Raw genomic sequence first — 20,638 nt, forward strand, 5'->3', positions numbered from 1 at the left:
GCCCCAATGGCTACACTGCAGCTTGTTTACATCAACTGTAGTTGTGTTTCAGAAGCAAACACCTTTTTTACCAGTGCGGGGAAACAGTACATTATATTGTCATTCCATTAAAAACACTAATATTTTGGTGTTACTGCTCATTTAACTGAAATGCATTCATAATAAGGCCCAGATTATTTTCAAAGGATAAAACCAAGTTTGCATTTAATGGTGCCATGACATCATTTTCAATGTTTACTAAAGATTTATTTAACTAAAAAAAGAAACATATGGGGTTGAATTGTATTCTAACAGAGAAAGCCTGCAGTGTTCCAACACTGTCCTAGTCTAGTTTTGCTCATGAAAGCAGTAGTACAAGTACAGTTAGGTCCATAAATCTTTGGACAGAACTTTTTTCTAATTTTGGTTCTGTACATTACCACAATGAATTTTAAATGAAACAACTCAGATGTAGTTGAACTGCAGACTTTCAGCTTTAATTCAGTGGGTTGAACAAAAAGATTGCATAAAAATGTGAGGAACTAAAGCCTTTTTTAACACAATCACTTCATTTCAGGGGCTCAAAAGTAATTGGACAATAGATCAAAGGATATTTCTTGGGCATGTGTGGGCAATTCCCGTTATGTCATTATCAATGAAGCAGATAAAAGCAGAAAAAAGTTGTCTGTCCAAAGATTTATGGACCTAACTGTATATCATGGATATTGCCTACCAAAAATAAAAAACAGAGTTGCAAAGCCAATAATTTAGATGATGCCGGGTTTCCCATATGCTCTTGTGCAGCCTTTGCAATCCTACAGGAAGCAAAGGACACCATGGATTGTTTCCATGTCCACTCATGGGAACGGATTGTTTTTATGTAGTGTAACATCAAAATAGCTCCCTATACCTAGTAAATCCATTGTGTGCACTACATAAACCTGCAGGCCTAATATTTGAGCGGCAAACAAGGCTAATTAAATCTTGTATCAAGACCGCATACAACTGAGGTGGCTTTATTGACTGTTCTTTCCTGCCCAAAATGCAGTTAACCCACTCTGTTCCAGTTGCACTCATGATCTCGGACTGATGTTAATTTGTAGCAAGTGCTAACCAGAAAATCAGACTTGGCAATCTAGCAATTTACATCACAGAGCCACAAAGTATATGTTCTGTGGCATTAAAAGTATCAACTTAACTTTTTACGAATAACCCTATGCTTTGTCAAACTGAAGCAGAATGCATATGCAAGGTTTTAAAAAAAACAAAACTACTGGCATTTTATAATGACAAATCATTGTTGTACATTGTACAGTACTGTAAAATAAACCCAAAGTGCTAAGGTAATCAATAAAGATTTTTATTTTAAAGTAAGATGTGCTGTGGATGTTCAACCACTGCTCTGTTTGGCTGCCAGTCTCTTGTCTCTCTCCTCAGCAATGGTGAGACGGATACCCTTTCCACGGGGCAAGGAGATCCAGGGTTTGTTACCCTGCAAGAGAAAGAAATATGTCAACATTTCAGCTCTATTTGAAGTTTTAGCAGCATTAATCATTCTAAACATTAATGAAGTGAGGGCAAATAAAAAAAGTCTAAGTATTTGGAGACAAAGAATACATAATGGAAAGCCCAACACATGCGACTGCCATGGAAATTAACTGTATGCTTCTCACTTTGCCAATGACAAAAATGTTTGATAGCCTGGTGGCAAAGTTGTTGCCATTTGCATCCTTGACATGGACCACATCAAATGAGCCTGGGTGCCTCTCCCTGTTGGTGATAACACCAATTCGCCCCAAGTTGGCTCCTCCAGTCACCATGCAAAGGTTACCTGTGTGAATTAAGAGGATAAATAGGTTAACAAGCATTTAATATAAACATTAGCTATTCCTACCATCACAAAATGGCAAAATTAATCTGTATTTGGCATTTTATAACCCTATTGTGCACATCATATATAGACATGGTAATGTCATCTGTATTTGGCAAATTTAACAGCTTGAGAAAATAACCAGCTATTCAACAATTTTCTGTCAAAAAAAAAAAAAATACAAAAAAATAGGCCTTATCTAGTCTGTACAAAAGCTATTGATAGTGCCTATTAAACAATATAGTACAAGTAGCTGCAGACTAACAAATTAACAGATACGTTAACTCTGATGTTAACACAAAGTCCAGCTCTTTCAACTACAGTTTTTGAAAGGCTAACAGAAATTACATGGAATTAACCAAGTGGTGGTTATCACTGCTGCCTTGAACACAGAGGTCCAGATATTTATTGTAGTCAGGGCACTAACAGTATGGGTTTTTAGCCATACTCCAAAGACAGAGGCAGGTCAACCAATTCAAAAAATATATATCCTAACATGAGTGCAGGATGGGGCAAGGACAGATTAGCAGCTAATTCCAGAAGTGTACAAGAATACACATATTTACACATACATTTTGTAATAAAATGTATGTATAACTGAAAAGCCCTTAGCCCTGGTAAAAGCTCCAATCAACACACCTTTAGGGTGGGGATACACATTGCTTCTTGGGGATTTTAGTCTGCCAGCGACAAATCTGCTCTTCTTTGGTGACTTATCACCCTGCAATGCCTTCCCGCCGGCTAGAATCCCTGGCAGGATGGCACTCCGATTGCTTCGGCTTTCCCAAGTCGCCGAAATGCAACTTCGGAAAAACTAAGCAATATTATTTGCCTAATAAAACAAAACACAATGTAAGGCAGCTGATTAACAGACCTGTCTTTGCTGGGGGACTCTTGACTGTTGCAACATTGTATCAAGTCAGAGACATCAGGTCAGAGAATAGGCATGGACAGACACTGCTTCAATAGCAATACATATACAAATAAACCATAGAAAATTTGTAATGAATGTATTAGGTTAAGTTGCTTAGAATTGTGTTTTCTTTTATAAGCAAAAATAAAAATTATTTTTTGGGGTTGACTTATCCTTTAAGAGATTACTTTAAAGCAGTAACTTGCAAACTGGGTAGTTGCCAGCTGACTGGGCAAAAGGTCCAACTTTGTAGTGAGTTGTGCATTTTTATCCTCTGATCTCAGAGACAACAGGCATCACCAACACAGGAGTATCAAAAGCATCAGTCTGAAGAGTTTTATGGAGCATTCTTTTTTAAAACGAAAACTAAAGCTTAAAGAATTAGGCTAGAAATGTTGTACATTGTGTTTTGGGCTTCTTTAACAGCCCAGGGCAACCACGGCCCTTTAGCAGGGAAGATCTGTGGCTTCATATGGGCCCCACTAGCCCCATCTTTTCTGCAGATTCACTGCACATGCTCTGTGATGTAATCACTTACTGAGCTTAGGATCAGATTCAAAATAGAGAAATTTTATTACTTACCGTAATTTCTATTTCCAAGTCACCTACCATGGCAGCACTCACCAACATGAGTATTCCCCGCCCCTCAGGTCACTGGACAGGAAAGGGTTAACTCCCAACCCTATAACATCCGCTCTGCACCGCCCCCACCTTGTCTATGTTTCCTAGCTTCAGAAGGGAGGGAAGTTGGTGAGTGCTGCCATGGTAGGTGACTTGGAAATAGAAATTACGGAAAGTAATAAAATTTCTTTTATTACGAAATTAAGTAATAAAATTTCTCTATTTCCCAAGCCACCCATGGCAGCTCATCACCAACATGAGAATTTCCAAAGCCAAAAAGAAGGGAGGGACAACAACTGATGCTTAATATTTATTATGAATGCAATACAGCTTGCAAAACCTTTCTCCCAAATTTAGCCTCTTGGGAAAGAAAAACATTTAACTTATAATGTTTTATAAATGTATGCAAGGAGGACCATCTTGCAGCCTTGCAAATTACGTCTGGCGGCGCTCTGGCTTCCGCCGCCCAGGAAGCAGCCAATGCTCGAGTAGAGTGAGCCTTCAAGTCTCTAGGTACCTCTCTGCCTGTTTTGTGATAAGCGAACACTATGCATTCAACGATCCATCGACTAATAAGTCGCTTTAGACGGAGCACAACCTCTTCTAGGACCCCTCGGAATGACAAACAGTCTCTCTGACTTCCTCCACGACTGTGTACGGGTCAGATAATGAGATATTATTCGAACTAGATCCAACGTATGCCACTGTTGTTCACGCCCTGTTTTGGGATCCGGACAAAAGGAGGGTAAAGTTATCTCCAAATTCATCTGAAATTGTGATACAACCTTCGGAAGGAATTCAAACGCTGGTCTCAAGACCACCTTGTCAGGGAACAAAACCGTATCAGGTTCCTTCGCCGAAAGAGAATGAATTTCCCCTACTCTGCAGGCTGAAGTGATCGCCACCAGAAATAAAGCTTTCAGAGTAACATGCCAATCCGAAGCCTTTTCCAAAGGTTCAAACGGAGCTGCCATCAAAACCTTTAGGACCAAAGGCAAATCCCATGGAGGCATCCCTAGTCGTCTCACTGGACACACTCTTTTGAGTGCATTGAACAGGCGAATGACCAACGGATCCTCAGCCCATGGTTTTTCAGTTAATGCCGACAGTGCTGAAACTTGTCCTCTCAAAGTGCTGACACTAAGCTTCCTCTGGTACCCAGCAAAGAGAAACTGCACCAATTCCAACGCCCCAGGACATCTGGGATCAAATCCCTTATCTTCCGCAAACTTAACAAAACAGGACCAGACACGATAATACTGACTTGACGTTGAGTGCTTTCTAGATTTCAACAGCAATTCTATCAGATCTTTCTTGAGGCCCATACCTGATAACCTCTGCCTTTCAACTTCCATGCCCTCAACGACAGGTGGAACACCTCCTGAAATGGAACTGGGCCCTGCATCAGCAGATCTTTCACAATTGGTAGTTTCATTGGAGGCTCCACTGACATCTGCCTCAAAAGTGGAAACCAGGGACGCCTGGGCCAGAATGGAACTATTGCAATCACCTGTGTCCCTTCTTTGTCTATTTTCTTCAATACCCTCCAAATTAATGGAAAGGGTGGAAAGACATAACCGAACATCCCTCTCCAGTTCTGATTTAGGGCATCTACCCCACTGGACATCCGGGATGGGTACCTTGAGAAGAACCTCCTGCACTTGTGGTTGTGATCCGAGGCCATGAGGTCTATCTCTGGATTGCCAAATCTCTGGGTAATGGTCTGGAACACAGCGGGATTCAGGGACCACTCTCCTGGCTCCAAGGCATTTCTGCTTAGGAAATCCGCCTGCACATTCATTTTGCCTGGCACAAAAAAGGCTACTAAACCTCTGAGGTTTGATTCTGCCCATGACATGATAGTTGACAGCTCTTGTATTAACTGCACACTCTTGGTGCCTCTTTGTCTGTGTACATAAGCCACCGCCGTGGCATTGTCTGACCGGATTTTCACCCACCTGTGTGTTATCCTCTCCGAGAAGGCTAATAGAGCCATCCTTATTGCCCTCAACTCCAATACATTGGAAGGAAGATGAGAGACTTCTCACTGCCCTTGGGCTGACAGATCGTCTAACATGCCTCCCCAGCCTGTTTGAGAGGCGTCTGTTGTAATCGTGACGTAGTCTGGTTCTGTTAACGGCATTCCTCTGGTTAGATTCCTCGGAATCAACCACCAGTCTAGGCTCGCCATCACCTGTTTTGGAATATGAAGGAGTCTCTTCAAATTTACGGGATTGGTCAACCCTGAACCCAGAAAACATATTTGAAGGGGTCTCATGTGCCACCTTGCCCAAAGTACCATCTGAATGGTGGAGGAAAATAGACCCAGAATTGACATGCAATCTTTGACTGACACGCTGGTGAGTTGTTGAAAGGACCTCACTCGGTCCATGATGTATGAGACCTTCTGTTCTGGAAGAGACACTATCCCTTGAAGAGTGTCCAAACTGGCTCCTAAGAAGACTATCTTCTGAGTTGGCACCAGATGACTTTTCTGCCAGTTTATTACCCAACCGAAATGTTGCAGAATTCCAACCGCTTCGTCTGTTTTTTACAGCTTCTTCTTCTGAGTTGGACACCAGAAGGATATCGTCCAGATAATAGAAGGCTGGGACCCCCTTCACTCTCAGGAAAGCTATTACTGTTACTAAGACCTTTGAAAATGTCCTTGGAGACATGGACAGGCCAAACGGGAGGCAAGTGAACTGCACGTGTTGTTCCCGAAACACAAACCGCAGGTATTTTCTGTGTGGACCGTACACTGGAACATGGAAGTATGCGTCCTTGAGATCCAGATTTACCAACCATGCTCGAGGCGGAAATGCTGCAACTATGGATGTCAGGGACTCCATTTTGAATTTCCTGCAATGTATAAATTGATTTAGGGGTCGAAGATCCAGCACAGGTCTGAACGCCCCTGAGGATTTTCTTACTAGAAAGAGTTTGGAGTAAAACCCTCTCCTCTGTTGCTCCCGAGGTACTGGTTCTACAGCACCGGTTTCTAGCAACTGATCCATGTATTCTTGAACTACTTCCTTTGCACCTTGAACCTTCGGCACCAAAGAAACTCGATACACATCGTATCTTGGGACTCTGGAAAATTCGAGATGATAACCTTCCTTTATAATCTCTAGAACCCAACGATCCCGAATATTCTCGGCCCAAACCTCCTCGAAGAGTGCCAGACGCGCTCCTACTGCACAGGTTCGAGCCGGCCTGATCTCATTGTGTTCTGTTTGAGGAAGAGCCAAAACCAGTTGCCTTCTTTGCCGGTTGTGGTGGCTCCCCTCTAGAAGGTCTCCATGGAGACTGTCTGCCTTGAGACCTCCCAGGCCTATACTGCCTTGAGTTCCGAAAATTCCTATTTTTTGGCGACTCAGCTCTTGGCCCATGACGTCTGAATTTTCTCTCCTGTGGAAGAAAAACACTTTTCCCACCAGACACCTTTTTAATAATTGAATCCAGACTTTCACCGAACAATCTGTCCCCTTCAAAAGGCAATTGACACAAATTGGCTTTAGAGGCAGTGTCTGCTGACCAGGACTTCAGCCATAGTGCTGTCCTTGATGCTACTGAAAGAGCCATTGACCTCGCTGCCAACCTGACTAAATCGATGGAAGCTTCTGCCATAAAATCAGTAGCTATTTTTAGATCAGATAACATATCTCGCAGGACTGATCTCTTGACATTTGAAGAAATGGCATCTTCTAGATTATTTACCCAGATCTTCATCGCCCTAGAAGTTGAAGTTAGTGCAACCGCAGGCCTGCAAGATGCCCCGGCAGAGACAAATGCTTTCTTCAGATCCAACTCCATCCGCTTTTCCATCGGATCTCTAAATGCACCCGCATCGTCAACCGGTAGGGTAGTCTTCCGAGCCAAGCGAACCACTGCCGCATCAACCTTCGGTGGATTATCCCACAACTTTGCATTAGGCTCATCCACAGGGTATTTCTTTGCAAATTTACCTTGAATAACCACTCTCTTTTCCGTCTTTTTCCACTCTGAGCTAATTAGCTCTTTAATTGAACCATGAACCGGAAAGGTAGAGGAACGTTTCTTCACGGACGGAAACAACTTGTCTGCCGAAGAACTCTTTGGTGTCTCTTCAGTTAGACTTAATGTCTTCCTAACTGCCTTCACTAGACCCTCTATTGTCGAGGCATCAAAGGCGGACTCATCCTCAGCGAAAATTTCTCCTTCCTCTGATAAATCCGACTGAACATCCGCAGGATCATAATATTCATCTTCTGAAATGTCCGAATGGGACTCATACAGCATTTCCCGAGACCTCTTAGGCCTCCTGCTTGAGGAAGATGCTTCCTGCACCCCTTGCACCACTGCTTGCTTAATTAGGGACACTAAGGCATCCAATTGGGGTGCTGAAGAAGTTTGAGGCTCAGCCGTTAAAGGTTGTTCAGCAACCGACTGCTTTCTTGCTTGTTGACTTTCCACCTTCTGTGCTTCAGTAGCGGCAGAGAGGCTAAACAGGAAAGAAACAAGCACCATCAGCCTCCACTCTCTCCCCAAACAATAACTCCGTTATCATTCGCTTACCTAGAAACTTTTGGCTGCACTCCTCTCCCAGAGCCAGACTGATCCATCTTGTCTGTAACCTATGAGACAGGCAATAGTAAGCACCCTTGCGTCCAAAATATGAAGAATCTATCTTTCTCCATGCTCACCGACACACCACGCTCCACTTCCAATTTTGGCGCGCGTCGTGACGTCAAGACGCCGGCGCACGCACCCGTCGCGTCAGAAATAACGCGCGACCTGAATGACGCGCGACCGGAACGACGCGTACATCCGGCCGGTGGAACGCAAGATTGCCTGGCTCTGGGAGGAAAATGACGTACTTCCTGCGTCTGTTAGAAGCGCTTTTCAGAGGATCCGCACTTCGCCACCAAACAACATGGCCAGTTTAACTGTGGGCCTGACAGGTGGAATGTGACCCAGCCATTGGTCCTTCTCCACCGCGATCCCCTCCGGGGAGCATATGGGAGGCATCAGGGCAGAGAGAGCAGAGAGACCCTGGAAGCGGTAAGCTACACAAGTGACCTGGACAGGAAAAAGACAAGGTGGGGGCGGTGCAGAGCGGATGTTATAGGGTTGGGAGTTAACCCTTTCCTGTCCAGTGACCTGAGGGGCGGGGAATACTCATGTTGGTGATGAGCTGCCATGGGTGGCTTGGGAAATATACAGTACACAATATAATTCCAATTCATAATACAGATAACTACATTGCAGCACAGAAACCACAGCAATTAGTATCAGAATCTAAAAATCAGCCTTATAGCATTAGCTTCTGTTACAGACCAGCCTCATTTTCTAAACGAAGAAATACGATGTGATTAATGGCGGAGCTCTGCCCTTGCACGCCAGCTCCTGCTGCTCTCGCGATGAATCGGCTCCTTCCAGCCGGCTTCTACTCACACACTCTCTGTCATCGCTGTATAGCGCTGTTCAAAGCATTATCGGAGTCTGGCTTGTTAGTATCAAATAAATGGCTTTATTGAGCGCTTTAACATAGCTGAGGAGGGGGATTCACATCTAACGCGTTTCGTGTCAGTAAACCTGACACATCATCAGAGTGATCATTTTCTGTTTGATAATTTGCAACTACCCCTAATCTTAGCTTATCAAAAGCTGCTCAGAGCCCACGGAGTGTCGCAGACACTTTGCAAGATGGTGAGTCCCTGACAAGTTTTAAGTCTGGATCATTGCTGCTACTGAAGAGTTTAAAAATTAGGCTGGTGCAATAAGTTCAGTATATAAAATATGGTATTTGTAGTCATGTTTAGGGTTTAGTTCTTTAAATACCCCCCCGGTTCTTCCACAATGTGTGTTTTGGAATAACACAGGACTATTTTCACAAAAACGTTGCTATGGTCCACCCGTAGTTGCAGACTCTGCAAAACCTGAAATTTTAGCCGGAAAGCTAAAGACAGAAAGAAGCATGTTCTGATAATGCATACATGTCCATGCAAAACCATTTTGAGAGGAGAATTGCCCATGGACCTTATGAATTTGGCCCACCATACAACACAAAAGTGCAGGAGTCACTGTTCACAGAACACCCTCTTGCAATTCTCCTAGAGGGAGAAACAAGATAAGGGATCTTACTTTAATTTAGATCACCATACCTTAAGTCCGCAAAAAATATTACAGAACTCCTTTGTACCCACTTCAGTGCTCTCAAACACCAATTCACAATCAGCAGTTGTGGTCTGCAAGTACAGCAATCCACCATAATCAACCCAACCACAGCCTAATCACAACTCATGTCCACTATCAGCTTAAACCTCATTTATTAGCTCAGGTGCTGGTTTCTACACAACTTGTATGCTCAGGGGGGCAGTGAAGCTCTACCCACATGAAAAACATTTTTTTTTTCACTTAGTTCTGAACACTGAATCATCTGTAGGAGGTTAAAGTGGACCTGTCACCCAGACACAAATCTGTATAATAAAAGTTATTTTCAAACTAAACATGAAATTCAATTTCTATTTAAGCATTCATAGCTGTTGGCTCATTTAAAAATCTCTGCTGTCAAACAAATGTCTCCCCCTCCTCTATGCCTTAGGCATAGAAGCCGGGCAGACAATTACTTTCACTTTCCATTCAAAACTTCCTAGATGTCACTGCACTCCCCACATTCCCCCTGTTCTCGTAACCATTTAATTGTGTAGCCAGTGCATGGGGATGGACACCAGGTCCCCCATTCTGGTGCACAAACAAGATTCTGACATGATGTAAGGCTTGCCTTAATAACAGTGTCCACAAAATGGCTCCTGCCTGCTTGCTATAATTATGAGTTCCTAGACCGAACTAAACAAATCAAAAAATTTAGTGTAATTAAAATTTGCTTGACTAATGTGATAAAATAGGATTTTGAATATTTTTTTTGGGTGACTGGTTCCCTTTAAAGTGATTTTAGCAGCTAACAAGAAGTGAACCTTTCCATTCCTTCCATACCAAAGAACCAACCACCTCACACAATAGCATGAACTGTTCGACTGTTTATTTCCTGCCAATTGGTTAAAAGTGGTAGCTCACTTTTAAATCATAGTATGTCTTGGACAATGTACAATTTGTATTAATGTTTTATGGTTTGCCAGTTTAGATTTTTGTTAAGCAACTACAGTTTAGAATTTCAGAATTTTTTGGCTGCTGGGTTCAGTTACCCCCATGTGAATGAAAGCTGGGAAGAGGCAAGCAAATAAATTAAAAACAAAAATGCTGTAAATATGCTAATATTAGATTCTATAACATTAAACGTTAATTTAATGGTGAACCACCCTTTATGAAGGCTGAAAACATCTGAAATAAAAATGCAGTTTTCATATGAAGGTAATTTCCTTTATCCACCCCAGGGCCACATGAATTAGATGTTTGTAAAGAACCTTCAGCACCTCTATTTAGCTTAGTAAATATACAGAGCATGGAAGATCTGATTAAACTCACCAGTATCAAACTTAATGAAATCTGTGATCTTGCCAGTTTCCAGGTCAATCTGGATGGTATCATTGACCTTAATTAAAGGATCAGGGTAGCGGATTGTGCGTGCATCGTGGGTAACCAGATGAGGGATTCCTTTGGTTCCCACCCAGGTCTTCCTCACCTTGCACAACTTGTACTGGTAGACAGGAACCAAGAACACTCAGATGTTGAAACACACTGATATACAACACTATAACATGCATTATACCCAACTATTCTAAAGTGTGACAACATAATTAATGTAAATTATCCAAGATCTACTTTACTTACTGCTTTCTAAAGCCAATGTGCCGTTCTAATATTTCGAGAGCAATAAAAGCAGTCAAACAATGCAATTAACATGGCATTTCTCACAAAACCAAAATTTCAGATCACAGACAGCAACAATCACAGATGTCTTTTTTAAAACGCCTTTATTAAGACATGGGCTATAACCCAGATAATCAACGTTTCAGATCGACATCAGTCTTATCAAGCCTTGATAAAAGAAAAGACATCTGCGATTGCTGCTGTCTGATCTGAGATTCTGGAAATAAATTGGAGGTCGAAACTGTGGGACTTGCACCAGACCAGGCAATCAGGAGATATGAGTGCTGACTAAATCCTTGCTGAACTATCCATAACTTTTTCAAAAAGATTTTTACACTATATATATTCAGAAATATGGTATACTTTCCATTTAACAGTTCAAGATTACGCAAGAATAGCAGGGTCCATGTGGCAACTTAAAACTTACCTTGGCCTCTTCAGATGTAATTCTATGCACTGCAAATCGGCCCTTGGTATCATACACCAGACGGAAGTGCTCACCAGTCTTTTCAATACTTATGACATCTGTGGGACAATAAAGAATTAAGTAAAACTATTACCAGCCCAGAACAAATACAGCATATCACATTATATATATAGCCTTATACCCTTAATCCCATAAAAAGACTAGGCCAAAAATATTTTAGCATCCAATATTTAGATTGAAATATATTTACACGTGGCATGAAAAAAGAAACAATACACTTCAGTATGTAAACCGCAATAGAAAGCGTAGGAGCAAATGTGTTCATAGTATAAGGCTACAGGGTTTAATCCCTTTGATTATTCAAATTTGAAATACCCAAGTAATGAGCCTACAAGTGTCTGTCTCAACTGCTAAGCATTATGGTACCCAATAATTCCTAATACTAGCACACCACTTCCTTCCCCTAATAGTCCTGCAGTACGATGCTCACCCATGAAGCCAGCAGGATATGTAATGTCTGTGCGGACTTTGCCATCAATTTTAATAAAGCGCTGCATGCAAATCTTCTTCACCTCATCCCCAGTCAAAGCATACTTAAGTCGGTTCCTAAGAAAGATGATCAGGGGCAGACATTCTCTAAGCTTGTGGGGACCAGTGGATGGACGAGGAGCCTGAGGAAAGTAAAGACATCTTAGGTCACTGGTTATGTAAGGTGACATGCATGTTATATACACATAATTTAAAATTTAAAATAAAGCAATCAGACCCCTATACATTCACTTATGTACTTTTATTAAAAAAAAAAAGTCAAATTAACATCCAGTTACTGCTTACTATAAAGAATATCTGGACATATCTTGCAAGTATCTTACTGCACCAAACCAAACACATTGCTGCCTTGTAGACATTTATTGATATAGCGGTTGAAAGAAAAATTATCCCCTTTGATGTTCTCACATTAAACAAATGGCAGTAAAAATGACTATTACTTACAAAGACTCCAGTCAGCTTGTCCAACATCCAATGTTTTGGCGCAGCAACGCGCTTCAAATGCTTCTTCGGTCCGCGAGCCTATAAAAGGAATAAACGAGGTGAGCCAAAGAGCATAGATATTGCATTTAAACGTGTAGTTTATTGTAGGTCCATTACATAAAAAAATGACATGAGATGCAACTGCCAGCAACACGCTGGGAAACAAAGTTAGCAGCAGATGGAGGGCTGAGAGTTTAAAACACCTACAAATAAAGTATGCAGCAAATCTTTACAGATGGCTGTGATATATATTTATTCTTTGACAATATACAGGCTTTGTCTGCTGGTTGACTTTAGTATGAGGGCTGCAAATACGCTTTGATTAAAAAAAAAGTGGCTTATACAGTGAATTCACCAATCAAGGTAAGGGGGTCCTTTATCCAGAAATCTTTTCAATTTCTCCTAGAGGCATATATAAACAGTTATTTGCCTAATACCGATAATAAGACAACCTCCTCCTCTTATTCGTGGGTTTTAATGCTTGCTAGTGCTGCTTCAATATGGAAAAAAAACCCCACATACAGAAAACCAGAAGTCGCAAGTACTGTGGTAATGGGTCCATTCCCTGTACCACCGATTATAAAACTAGTTAATTACAATTTCAGAGTGAAGTATTTCCTATGCCATGAAGTTATAAAGAACTAAGGACTACAGGAGAACTGTTGGAAGAGCTGAACACAATGTTTGGACCAAACCATTTTCGCTGTCCCCTTTAGACCGCTGTAGGAATTCTGCGGATACTTTATAATAAGTACCACAGTACAATGAGGCACGTCAACCCAGCGTCGAGCACTTTTCGCAGACACCCAAGACCCAGAGCGGCCTGCAACTATTGCTTCCAGACACCCATATAGTACAGCCACAGTTTATAAATCTCTTTCAATAGGGCGCCAGCACTACTGCTCGGACAATTCCTCTCACTCCGAGCTGGTCGGATAGCGATAGAAAGCACGCATAAAGATGATGGGAAAAGATTCAATATCGAAGGTAATGAAAGTACAAGTCTCACCATGGCTGCGCCTGCAGTGGAAAAGACCTCCTCCTTCCGGTCCCGCCGGGATAAAGAGTGCGCGCTGAACTCTGGCAGGAAGAGAGCGCGCGTCCAGGATGCGCCTATGAAAAGCGTTGCACCCTGCTGTTGCGGAGGTAGTACTACGTTTCGCACGTGTGACGGAAAGTAGAAATGTGAACTATGCACTTCAGTCGTGGTGTAATATGTTTAACCTCCTCGTCGGCATACAAAAATAGAACAATAGCCCCGGCAAATGTGATTGTCATCTTCGCTCACCCGCCCAGTCTGACTGGAGTCAAGCTATCAGACTGTTTCTGAACAGCAGTCAAGCTATCAGACCATTTATTTCAATGCACACAGTCAAGCTTTTTTTTCAGCAAATTACATTTTCCGTGCATTCCACCACTACTGCCACGAAGTACAACACCACCTTACTCAGTCCACTTAGTTTCGTGAAATTTCACTGTCTAAATTTTTCGCCATACTTCGCCAAATATTGCAATTCACACTAAATTCTAGTCCTCATGTGCCGATTTCTGTTACCCATAGCAACAGCAAATCACATTTTCCGTGCATTCCACCACTAGTGCCACGAAGTACAACACCACCTTACTCAGTCCACTTAGTTTCGTGAAATTTCACTGTCGAAATTTATCTCAATGCTTCGCCAAATATTGCATTTCGCACTAATTTCTAATCCTCATATGCAAAGTTCTGTTATCCATAGCAACAGCAAATCACATTTTCCGTGCATTCCACCACTAGTGCCATGAAATACAACACCACCTTACTCAGTCCACTTAGTTTGGAGAAATTTCACTGTCGATTCGCACTAATTTCTAATCCTTATATGCAAAGTTCTGTTATCCATAGAAACAGCAAATCACATTTTCCGTGCATTCCACCACTACTGCCACGAAGTAACGAAGAAACACCACCTTACTCAGTCCACTTAGTTTCGTGAAATTTTACTGTCGGAATTTACCGCAACGCTTCGCCAAATATTGAAAATCGCACTAATTTCTAATCCTCATATGCAATGTTCTGTTATCCATAGCAACAGCAAATAACATTTTTCGTGCATTCTGCCACTAATGCCACGAAGTACAACAATACCTTACTCAGTCCACTTAGTTTGGTGAAATTTCACTGTCGAAATTTATCGCAATGCTTCGCCAAGTATTGCATTTCGCACTAATTTCTAATCCTCATATGCAAAGTTCTGTTATCCATAGCAACAGCAAATCACATTTTCCGTGCATTCCGCCACTAGTGCCATGAAGTACAACACCACCTTACTCAGTCCACTTAGTTTGGTGAAATTTCACTGTCGAAATTTTTCGCAACACTTCGCCAAATATTGCAATTCACACTAAATTCTAGTCCTCATGTGCCGATTTCTGTTACCCATAGCAACAGCAAATCACATTTTCCGTGCATTCCACCACTAATGCCACGAAGTACAACACCACCTTGCTCAGTCCACTTAGTTTGGAGAAATTTCACTGTCGAAATTTATCGCAATGCTTCACCAAATATTGCAATTCGCACTAATTTCTAATCCTCATATGCAAAGTTCTGTTATCCATAGAAACAGCAAATCACATTTTCCGTGCATTCCACCACTACTGCCACAAAGTACAACACCACCTTACTCAGTCCACTTAGTTTCGTGAAATTTTACTGTCGGAATTTACCGCAACGCTTCGCCAAATATTGAAAATCGCACTAATTTCTAATCCTCATATGCAATGTTCTGTTATCCATAGCAACAGCAAATCACATTTTTCGTGCATTCCGCCACTAGTGCCACAAAGTACAACAACACCTTACTCAGTCCACTTAGTTTGGTGAAATTTCACTGTCGAAATTTATCGCAATGCTTCGCCAAATATTGCATTTCGCACTAATTTCTGATCCTCATATGCAAAGTTCTGTTATCCATAGCAACAGCAAATCACATTTTCCGTGCATTCCACCACTAGTGCCATGAAATACAACACCACCTTACTCAGTCCACTTAGTTTGGTGAAATTTCACTGTCGAAATTTTTCGCAACACTTCGCCAAATATTGCAATTCACACTAAATTCTAGTCCTCATGTGCCGATTTCTGTTACCCATAGCAACAGCAAATCACATTTTCCCTGCATTCCACCACTAGTGCCACAAAGTACAACACAACCTTACTCAGTCCACTTAGTTTGGAGAAATTTCTCTGTCTAAATTTATCGCAATGCTTCGCCAAATATTGCAATTCGCACTAATTTCTAATCCTCATATGCAAAGTTCTGTTATCCATAGCAACAGCAAATCACATTTTCCGTGCATTCCGCCACTAGTGCCATGAAGTACAACACCACCTTACTCAGTCCACTTAGTTTGGTGAAATTTCACTGTCGAAATTTTTCGCAACACTTCGCCAAATATTGCAATTCACACTAAATTCTAGTCCTCATGTGCCGATTTCTGTTACCCATAGCAACAGCAAATCACATTTTCCGTGCATTCCACCACTAATGCCACGAAGTACAACACCACCTTGCTCAGTCCACTTAGTTTGGAGAAATTTCACTGTCGAAATTTATCGCAATGCTTCACCAAATATTGCAATTCGCACTAATTTCTAATCCTCATATGCAAAGTTCTGTTATCCATAGAAACAGCAAATCACATTTTCCGTGCATTCCACCACTACTGCCACGAAGTACAACACCATCTTACTCAGTCCACTTAGTTTCGTGAAATTTTACTGTCGGAATTTACCGCAACGCTTCGCCAAATATTGAAAATCGCACTAATTTCTAATCCTCATATGCATTGTTCTGTTATCCATAGCAACAGCAAATCACATTTTTCGTGCATTCCGCCACTAGTACTAGTGCCACAAAGTACAACAACACCTTACTCAGTCCACTTAGTTTGGTGAAATTTCACTGTCGAAATTTATCGCAATGCTTCGCCAAATATTGCATTTCGCACTAATTTCTAATCCTCATATGCAAAGTTCTGTTAGTCATAGAAACAGCAAATCACATTTTCCGTGCATTCCACCACTAATGCCACGAAGTACAACACCACCTTACTCAGTCCACTTAGTTTAGTGAAATTTTACTGTCGGAATTTACCGCAACGCTTCGCCAAATATTGAAAATCGCACTAATTTCTAATCCTCATATGCAATGTTCTGTTATCCATAGCAACAGCAAATCACGCTTTTCGTGCATTCCACCACTAGTGCCACGAAGTACAACAACACCTTACTCAGTCCACTTAGTTTGGTGAAATTTCACTGTCGAAATTTTCCGAAATGATGCGCCAAATATTGCAAGTGACACTAATTTCTCCTCAAATGCAAGGTTTTGTTACCCATAGCAACAGCAAAACATATTTCCCATGCATTCCACCACTAGTGCTATGAAGTACATCATCACCTTACTCACTCCACTTAGATCGGTGAAATTTCTGGCATCTGTTGCAAGAGATCAAAGAGAAATGTGGGACATTTTAATAAGAATCTGGGACTGTGGGCTTAGCTGTCAAAATCTGGACTGACCCACAAAAAATGGGACAGTTGAGAGGCATGACATATGGTATGGCCAGCTTCTTATTATTCTGCTCAATGATGCAAAATGCATCAGAATAACAAGGTGAAAAGAGAAGTTAAGACTCCATAGTGCATGGAAATCAGTCAGAAACTGCGGCCCACCATTCTTGCACAGATGAGCCTATGCAGCCTAAACATGATTACATAATATAAAGGACGGACCCCTTTCTCTCCAGTGGAGAGAAGTGGGACATCCAGTATGCAAGATGGTGTGCCCTTGTCCTAAACACAGTAAGCTCAAAATACCAATACGTTGCTGAACAAGTTATGTAGTAAACAATAACTACAAAGACTACTTGGTAAAATTCAAAAATGTCTTGACAGTTGGTCGACAAAAGTAGATAATAAAAGAGGCAAATGGGGGCAACACCAAGTTAACTTTAATAAATTAAATATTTTAACTATAATCCTTTATTTTATAATAGTACATTTTAATAAAATGCTTCATAGAAAGTGTAGATAAATATTTTGTTAGAAATACAAAAAAATATCATTTACTGTAAATGCAAATCTAGAAATAGTTTAATAAAGTATTCAGTATTTCTCTAGCGGCCCACCTGTCAGTGAAGATGTCAGGGGTTTGTCTTCATTCACCTTTGGATTGATTATATCAGCTGGCTCCACCTTTTCCTCTCAGTTCTTTGTCCTGCCTCGGAGGTGAATGAAGGACAGATAGCAATTCTTCTTTTTATTTATTTATAATTTTCTTTTATTTCTTACATACTCTAATCCAACTCTACAGGAATATGCTAAAACACAGCGGCACAAAAGGGACACACAGAGCTGTCCTTAGGTGCAATTGTACCACAAGGGAATCCTTGAATACGTCTCCTGAAAGACTGTAATGGAAAATGGAGAACTTACCCCACGGGACATCCAAGATGGCGACCTCCTGCTCCACCATGCGGTTCTTCCTGGTCGTAATATGACTGCGTCTGAAACGTGTCGCCCCAGGATTGGTCGCCGGCGACGGAATGGACGCCGGAGTCAGAATGTGCGTCGGCGTCAGGACGCCAACGTGAGGACGCCGGCGTCGGCGTCATGACGTCACCGCGTCAAGTTTTGGCGCCAACTTTGGACTATTTATTCCTAATTGCCCTTTTCATCCTTGCCCAATTATAGGTCTATCTTGTATAGTTCCTGGGTGTGATTTACTGCTTTTCTGATTATCCGTGTACCGACTTCTTGCCTGTTTTACGACTCTGATCCTTGCTGCCTGTATTTGACCATTTGCCTGTTTACGACTATTCTCTTGATAAATCCTTTTGTACCGCGAACTTGGTGTTACTGCCTCCTCCTTGGTCCACACTACAACAGAGCCTTCGGCCATGACAAAGACACACCGAGCTGTACGTCATATTTCCCGACAACACACAGAGCTGTTGCTTTAGGGTCAGAAATGATGGCGCTCTAACTGAACACAGAGCTGTTCTGAGCTTAAGTGAGCATGGGGCATGCAGAGCTGCTTCACACTTAGCTAGCCACTGACTTATATCACAACCTTAGCCAGCCATTCTGTTTTCAAGCAGAGGAGTCACAGTCTGGGGTAACTATTGACTGTGGACTATGGTAATTGGTAACCATCAGGTGCAGCTATAGCTTACAAAGACTGAACTTCCACTTTGCACCCAAAAGAACCATCCGTTTGCTAGGTGACGATTCGCGCCGTATCTCCACGCCTATTCCTAACTTTTGGTTTGCCAAAGTCATTAGCGGTCGCCTCCACAGTCCGCTCTTGAGCTGACAAGGCTGTAACTGCGCACTTTGCCGGAGCTTCAAGATGGGACACACTTTCCCAGGCATGACTGCGCAGTTACTGGGACCAGTGTCAGTATAGGTGACATCACTACAGTCCGTGAGTGTGTCATTATTACCACAATACACGCATTTGACTCAAGGGCGCTTTGAATGCGATCCTGTTAACCTATGTATACCACACTAATTGCATACCCTATACCCTACTAGGTTTTACCATACCTAACTTCACCATGAAAAAAACTGACTCCCTTGAGGAACTCAGAGATGATTTACAATCAACTAAAAAGACAAAAAGAATTGAAAAATTACCTAAATGTAAAAAATGTAAACATTTTCTCTGGAAATCAGAGAGAAACTACTGTTCTGATTGCAAACACCACACAAACATTGAGAAGATGCTGGAGGCACCTGTACTATTACCACAACCCGCCCAGCCTCAGATATCAGAGGGACCTGGCTCAATTTCCACTACACCCCCAATAGCCATTCCAAATACTCCTATTTCGCATACTCCTCCACAGAGCATAGTAGATAACCCCATTCCCTTACCTTGGGGTCAGAACTCAGCTGTAGCCTCAGGTTCTGCACCAGTACCTAACCAAGTGAGGGAATGTTTTTAATGTATAATGAATACGGTTCAACTCAAACAAACACGCAATACAACAAAAAGTGAAAAGCACCAATTCCACAGCCTGCCTTCTCTGAGTCAGAAGAAGGATTAGCTTCAGACTCCAAAGAGAAGGATCTACCCGTACCAGATTCTGACCTCTCTGAACAGGCACTCTAATTGTCGGATACTGACTCAGAGAATGATAACTCTTCCTCAGCAAATCCTGAGGTAGCCAAAAAAATACTCAGAGAAATGCTAAAACTCTAGAGATAAGATATGAAACAGTAGCTTTATCAAAAGCGGATATTACCCAAACAATTGAAACTGAATGGTCTCAGCCTGATTTCAGGCTTCATTGCCCTCACTTTTTCAAAACCTACCCGGTGCCAGAGGACCATCAAAAAAAATGGGATAAAGCACTCAGGGCGGACTCTGTAGTTGCCCGGCTATCCAGACAGACTGCATTGCCTGCAGAGGAAGCAGCATTCAAAGACCCATTGGACTGACACATGGAGTCAACTTTGAAGAGGTCTTATATTCAAGCAGCAGCAATACTTTGCCCAGCAGCGGCATCAGCAGGTTTAGCCGGAACGGCAAAAACCTGGGCACAAGAACTGGCATGCCAGCCGCCATCATCTCGACAACAATTCCACACAGAAGTACAAAGGCTAACCACCACATTAATTTTCTTAGCTGACGCAGCTATCGAAGTGTTCAAACTAGCAGCTAAAACAGCAGCCAACACCGTGGTAGCGAGGTGCGCCCTTTGGCTCCAACACTGGTCGGGTGATGCAGTCTCAAAGTTGAGACTGCTTTTAATTTACCGGGGATTCCTTATTCGGACACAGAGCCGAATGCAGATAATTGTAAGAAACAAACTGCAGTGCTCGCACCTCAAAACAATGCTGGCACAGCTTAGAATGGATATAACGGACTCCAAAACTACCGTACGTGAGTTAAAGGCAGACATACAGGCCTTAGCAACATGCACTGACCAC

General features: G+C 42.0%; 1 protein-coding gene across 2 annotated transcripts; it reads right to left on the reverse strand.

Annotated features, from left to right (window-relative positions):
• Positions 1-1,318: 1,318 nt before the first annotated feature.
• rps4x.S (ribosomal protein S4 X-linked S homeolog) lies at positions 1,319-13,675 on the reverse strand. 2 transcript variants are annotated; one of them, NM_001097003.1, is given in 7 exon segments: positions 1,319-1,471; positions 1,653-1,810; positions 10,851-11,022; positions 11,623-11,720; positions 12,113-12,293; positions 12,616-12,693; positions 13,664-13,675. In NM_001097003.1, coding segments are annotated over 7 exon segments (792 nt in total). In that variant the 5' UTR covers positions 13,667-13,675; the 3' UTR covers positions 1,319-1,369.
• Positions 13,676-20,638: the final 6,963 nt, after the last annotated feature.

The sequence above is a fragment of the Xenopus laevis genome, chromosome 8S (genome assembly GCF_017654675.1).
Source record: "Xenopus laevis strain J_2021 chromosome 8S, Xenopus_laevis_v10.1, whole genome shotgun sequence".
NCBI classification, from domain to species: domain Eukaryota; kingdom Metazoa; phylum Chordata; class Amphibia; order Anura; family Pipidae; genus Xenopus; species Xenopus laevis.

Coding starts and splice junctions, on each gene's coding strand:
- rps4x.S (XM_018232172.1), bottom strand. Junction 1,811..10,850: donor TTTCATTAAGTTTGATACTG/GTGAGTTTAATC, acceptor TAATTCACACAG/GTAACCTTTGCATGGTGACT. Junction 1,472..1,652: donor ACATTTTTGTCATTGGCAAA/GTGAGAAGCATA, acceptor TTTCTCTTGCAG/GGTAACAAACCCTGGATCTC.